The 5,992-nt window shown below is 48.6% G+C and overlaps 1 protein-coding gene across 1 annotated transcript in view; it reads right to left on the reverse strand.

Moving 5' to 3' along the window:
* Positions 1 to 206: 206 nt before the first annotated feature.
* LOC103087587 (putative spermatogenesis-associated protein 31D3) overlaps positions 207 to 5,992 on the reverse strand; it is a 14,182-nt gene continuing 8,396 nt past the window's right edge. The window contains exon 4 of the mRNA XM_007446728.1: positions 207 to 4,446. Coding sequence (XP_007446790.1) covers positions 207 to 4,446 — 4,240 coding nt within the window. The remainder of the gene's footprint in view (positions 4,447 to 5,992) is intronic.

Here is a 5,992-nt window from a genome sequence, read left to right on the forward strand (position 1 = left end):
GGGGTTCAGCAAGAACTCCAGAGGACTGGTCACCTTTTAGCCAAAGCCAAAGGAAGCAATCAGTAAGAGCTGAACTATCTCCTCACTTTCCCTTACATATAAGCCCTGAGTTACCCAAAACCCATGCCCCCAACACAGTACACAGAAAAGATACACTATTATTAAATATTTATTTGGGAGAATCAATAATCTCCACAAGGAAGGAGTTATTTCTGGATGGGAAGTCTTCCTCCCTGGGAATTCTGGAGAAGTGTTTTCTGTCTAAAAAGTAGAGACAGATGTCTGAACACAGTGCCTTCGGCAGTGCTGAGAGCAGCCGTGGGTGCCTGGCCAGCTTGACGCCTGTGGGTGGGGCTTGGATGGGGCACAGGCTCCCCGTGGGACACTGGTGGGAGATATCTGTGACACGGTCGCTGGTCCTTGAATGCCACAACTTTCTGGGGGTGTCTCTTCTTATCTTTGATCTGTCTTGTATTTGGAGGATAACTCTGGCCAGCAAAGACAGGACTTGATATTTGATGGTGGGACTTGGTATTTGTCACTTTACCGGAGGGAGCCCTGTAGTTGAAAGGATGCCCCTGGACAGGCTCTGCCCGGACCTGCACTTCCGCCTTTTGCTGAGTTTTCCTCAACTGTACTGGGGGAGGACGGGGCCCTTGAGAGCAGGTGACATCAGTCGCATGCTGACGCCCCAGTTTCTCCTCTAGGAACTTCCCGTTGTCTGTCACGATTTTCTGAGCTTCAGTTGTTCCAGTAAAGGCAGCTTTACTTTTAACTAGGCCTCTGTTCTGCACAGTTGATATGCGGCTGCCCTTTTCCTGGGCATCTTCTTGCCTTTTGTATTTTATCCCAGAATAAAGCCATTGCAAGAAGTGCATCATGCTTTTTCTGATATGGTCTTCAGGAAGAGGCTGTCCCTTCTGTGATAGGGTCTGGGAAGACTTGCTCGCAGGTGTCTGCTCTAGTACCATCTCCTGAGTAGGGAAACTCTTCCTCCTAAGTTGGGATGTCCCCAAGCCTTTATTCCTTCCACCAAGCTCTTCTGCCTTGGGCTCCAGAGGGCTCACTCTCTTTGCAGTTGGTGGGAAGTTCTTATCCTGGCACCTCCTTAAGGCATGCTTAGGGGCCCGAGGTTCCTGCTGCTGCTCCATCCTGATTCCTCTGTCCTCCAAATGGACATGCAGCACCTGGGAAGCTCGCATGTTCCCACCTGAGACACCTTGGGCATCAGTCAGTGAGACCTCATAAGTCAAGTTATCTGAAGCAAGGGATGTGTCAGTGGGTTGGCCTTGAGCCTGGCTATGCTCCCTGTTCTCCAGTTTAAAGTTTAACTCACTGAACAGTTGTTCTTTAAGGTCTAATGATTTAGGATCTTGGGGAACTGGTAATTTGGGTGGGGGGCTTCCAGTGGTCACGGTAGTTTCTACTTTATTCTCATTCACATTTATCATTTGGGAGCTCCCTGGCTTGCTAGTTGTCACCATGTCACTAGTTTTTAATTGAAGAGTATCAAGCTCCTCAGCCGTGAATACCTCCCTAGACAATCTGGGCATGAAAACAGGTTCTGACTTCTCCACCTTTTTGCCCCGTTGCATTTCTCCTTTATCACTGGAACTCACACTCTTAGGCTTCGGCTCATATCTGGCCGCAGCTTGCTTTGCAAGCAGCTTTTGGGGATATCTGTTGGCTAGTTGAGTCTGTCTATGACCTGCTTTCCCTGTGATGCAGATTGAAACAGGCAGACGAGTCTGTCTGGCATCCTTAATTCTCTGAACATTCTCTGCCAGCCCACAGTTGACATCAGAGCGTGACTGTCTCAGGACCCTCTGTCCTCCTTTTCCCACAGGTGAGGTGGCAGGGAGAGAACGATCCAGGACAAGGGCTGAATTTGTTGTTCCCACTTTGTCTCCATGGAGAGATTTAGAGCTTCCTCTAAAGGACTTGAAGCTCCCAGATTTAGAGTCTGCCTCAGAAATCACATTGGCTGAGGAGGGCAAGTTGGCATGAGACAAGGACTGGGATGAGGCATCTTTCAATTTAAAGATCTGTATGGATTCAAGGACCTTGCGGAGAAGGGCCCACAACATCCTCATACGAAACCTTTTAATATGGGCTTCCAGCATCTGTTGTGTACTGGAATCAACAAAAGTCAGGTCCTGGAAGGTATTCAGGGAGTAGGCCACACCCACTGGTGATGGCAAACTTCTCTGTTTTGTTTGGGTATGGGATTTCACAGAAAGAAGCAATGTTTGCTTGATAGCATGCCATGAATTACGCACAGTCCCAGGGAGCCGACCCTCACTTATTTCCCCAAACTTCTTGCTCAAATGTACTTTTAGGACATTTTGAAGTTGTCTCTGACCTAGACTCTCTGCTGACATCCTTGAATTTTTCTCTGAGAGACTCACCACCTGACTGTTTAGGTCTTTCTCAGAGTCATACCCCAGATCCTTACCCAAAGAGCTCTTTGGGTCATTCAACAGGTGATCTTTTGGGCCATTCTCTAGGCTGTGTCTATTTACATTTTTGCTACTCTGACCCTTAAACACAGAGATCAGTGAGACTCCATTATTGCTCACCGACTCAGATGCCTCTGAAAAACCATTTGGAGGCAACATCAGTGACACAGACTCGTAGATTCTGCGGGGCAGGCCCCACCGGTGTTGGATGAGCCTCTTTCGAAGGTGATGCTCTAGTTTCTTCCGAACTTCATCACTGAGAGGAAACTCCCCAGGAAGGATGGAGATTGAAACATGGGCCTGGGGGGCCCGGTGGCGAGGAGTGTTAGGAGCTGATGGACAAAAGTCTTCCTGAGACCTCTGGACCACAGACGGTAAACCCCACAAATTTTCCTGTTGTTTCTGCAAAATGTTCCATTCCAGCTGTTGAATTTCAGATGAGGAGAGAGACTCGGACTCATCCTGAGGTCTGTGGAAACTTACTCCACAGATCCTGATCTGGGGTAGAGGATCAGATGGTATGACTGGGAGTGGAGACTGAGGGTCGGCCTGGGACTGGACCTGAGTGAGAGGTAGGGGCTGAGATTGAGGCAGGGTTTGAGGCAAGGGCTCAGGCTGAATCTCAGGCAAGGACAGAGGCAGGGGATCGGGAAGCACTGGTGATTCTTGGCCTGTGGAGGCAATCGACTTTCTATTGAAAATAAAGATTGAGGAACTGTCAGCCAAGACATGAACAGCAGAGGGCAAGGACTCGCTGTGCAGAGACGGGAGCCCCCAGAAGAACTGGATAGGTTTTTGCTGTAAATGGTCCTCCAGGGTCTTAGGATATGGGGGCTGCTGATGCACATGCAGCTCCTTTGATTTGTCTTTGCTGCTCCAAAAGGGAAGGCAGACTGCCGAGTCATGCTTATCAGCAATTGACTCTAACATTTTCCATGAAGAATTTAGTTGGTAGTCTGGCCTAAGTTGTTCTGGAAAAGAATCTTTTTTATTTTCCTTTTCCTTCCACATCAGGAAATTGCTCCTCTTTTGGACTTGTCTCTCCAGGAGTGCCAGGACATCAGGGCTGAGAAATGAGAGGTTACCAGGCTCTACAAGGTTGGCTGCAGGGTCTCCCCCAAAAGAGGCCTCTGAAGAATGGAGGTCAAGAAACTCTTGACTGAAATCACATTGTGCCAACGTGGAAGGGAACGAGTCTTTGGCATGAGCTTGCCACCAGGAGAAGTCTGAAGTTGACAAGCTTGAATGATCAGTGCCTCTGTGTGTTGGGACATAAGTGGACAACACACCAGGGCTTTCTGGAAGTGAGTTCTCGGGAACAGGCTTCAGTAAGATGGCAATTGATTTAGACTGAGTGACAGATAAAGTGCAGTCTGGCTGTGGTGAAACAGACAGAGTTGGTGGTACATGATGACAAGCAAAAGAATCAGGGTGATTCATTGCCTGGGACAAATCTGATAAGTGGTTGATATCTTGGGAAAGGATGGGGTCAAGAGAGAAAACGGTATCCGGAGACACAGTAGCCTCTTGTGGGAGAACAGGATCTGCTGTCTGAGTGTCATGTGGTAGGAGAGGGGGAAAGGCAAGGGGTTGGGGTGGGGAATAGTCCACTGGGCATTCGGAATCCAAGGAAGGAAAAGGCTCTGGTGCCAGAGAATGACCCAATGGGGAGGGTGAAAAAGAGTCAACTAAGGGGGTCATTGGGCTAGGGGAGAGAACGGAGGGGGGCAGTGGGGAAGGATCAGGCAGAGAGGCTGGTGTTAGGTCTCTTGGAGGGACTGTTGAGAAGGCAGGGGACAGAGTAAATGATGACTCAGTCACAGGAGCTGTGGAAGCCAACGGGGACACAGAGGAAGTAGAATCTTCCAGGGCTTCTGGGAGTAGTAGCCGATTGATCTCAGCAGTTGCATTATTACACACCTCACAGAAGGGGTCTGGACATAAGAGTTGACGAAAGCGGGTGATGTCATCGTGCTGGCCCAGGGGGCTACAGAAGACAGGAAGTACAAAGATGCAACCAGGACCAGAACAAGGAAAGGGGGACCTGCTGGCCTGGCAGGGGTGGGGTCACTTGAAGCCTACTGCCCCTTCACATTGCTCCACATCCATGAGTTCACAACATGCTCAACAGCCCTCACCTCAAGGCCTTCATCACATACTCACTCCTATGCTACCCCCTGCCATGACTACAGCAGGTTGCACTGAATCCCTGGAATTGCATAGAACATGCTAAGGAGGGATCAGGAAAGAAGGGGAAAGACTAGTCACCTTTTCAGAATAGAAATCAGCTTCATTTTCTCCTCTGTTTCTGTCTGGTGACATCTCCAACCTGAGAGACCAGGAGAGTGGGTTATATGTAATGAAGGTAGAAAGCATAGGTATAATAAGGAGTCCCCTTATGGGAAACCCTTGGGATATTAGACTCTGAAAGACCCAAGAATTGGTAGATGAGGTCAAATGGTCAATGATATTAACATGCGTATGTTGCTTCTTGTAAAGTACTTTCACATGCATTTTATCTCATGTGATGCTCAAAACCATCATGTGAAGCCCAGAGATCAGTGTTGCCTCAGAGAGGGATCTCATCATCCAGGAAGTCAAAGGACTTTTACAAAGTCAGGACACAGAAGTTCTGACTCTTGACATCTAACATGGCCACCTGTTGGGAAACACCCATTGCCCAGGTCCATCACTGGTTCATGCCCAGCGATGAGCAGAGCGGGGAATCTGAGGAGTGTCTCAGGCTCTGACTGCCCTCCCACAAGCCTCTCCTCTGAGAACTCTGGTTTCTGAGAGAAACTGTATCTAGCAGTTGACATCCTCAGAGATCAGGGACCTTGGATCTCATGGAAAAGGCAGGAAGGGCCACCCTTGGAGCGTTCAGGTGGGCTAGGCAGAACCTTACCTTTCGGTGTTCCACCCTTCCTTCTCTTGGCTCTGCCCTGATGCTGAGAACGAAAAGAAAAGAATGAAGGGCTCTTCTCTAGGAAACTCAGATATTCATTATCCATGAATAATATGACTCTATTTTAATTAATAGAACTTTATGTTCCTTCCTTTTATCAATTTTAAAGGTTTAAAATGCTTTCAATTTTTTTCTTCTTTGACAAACTCAAAGAAGGACTTTTGTCTATGAGGTCCACACTTGATAATCCCAGTCAGAAGTCATCTGCCCAAGGAGGGCATAGCATCTGAGGCCAACAGTCACGACCATGTCCCTCAGATAGGACCCCGTATCCTGGAGCTCAGGCTCCAGCCTCTGCTCAGAGGCTCAACATTGCTGCTCTGATCAGCCCAGCACAAAGGAAGCCTTTGTCGAGTGATGCCTGACATGAGAATGTACTCATGATCAAGCATTAGGGAGCTCTGTTCTCCTGCAGAGATCCCAAACTCTCTAAATAACCCAACCCAGGGCCACAAAATTACTGTTTGGGATTTTATCCTGGAGTCCTCCAAACACTCAGATGGGACATGGGCTTCAACTGGAAGCCTTAGTCCTCCCTGAACCCCTAGCCCTGCCTGGCTTCTTTCCC

The sequence above is a fragment of the Lipotes vexillifer genome, unplaced genomic scaffold (assembly GCF_000442215.2).
Source record: "Lipotes vexillifer unplaced genomic scaffold, Lipotes_vexillifer_v1.1 scaffold1066, whole genome shotgun sequence".
Lineage (NCBI taxonomy): Eukaryota > Metazoa > Chordata > Mammalia > Artiodactyla > Lipotidae > Lipotes > Lipotes vexillifer.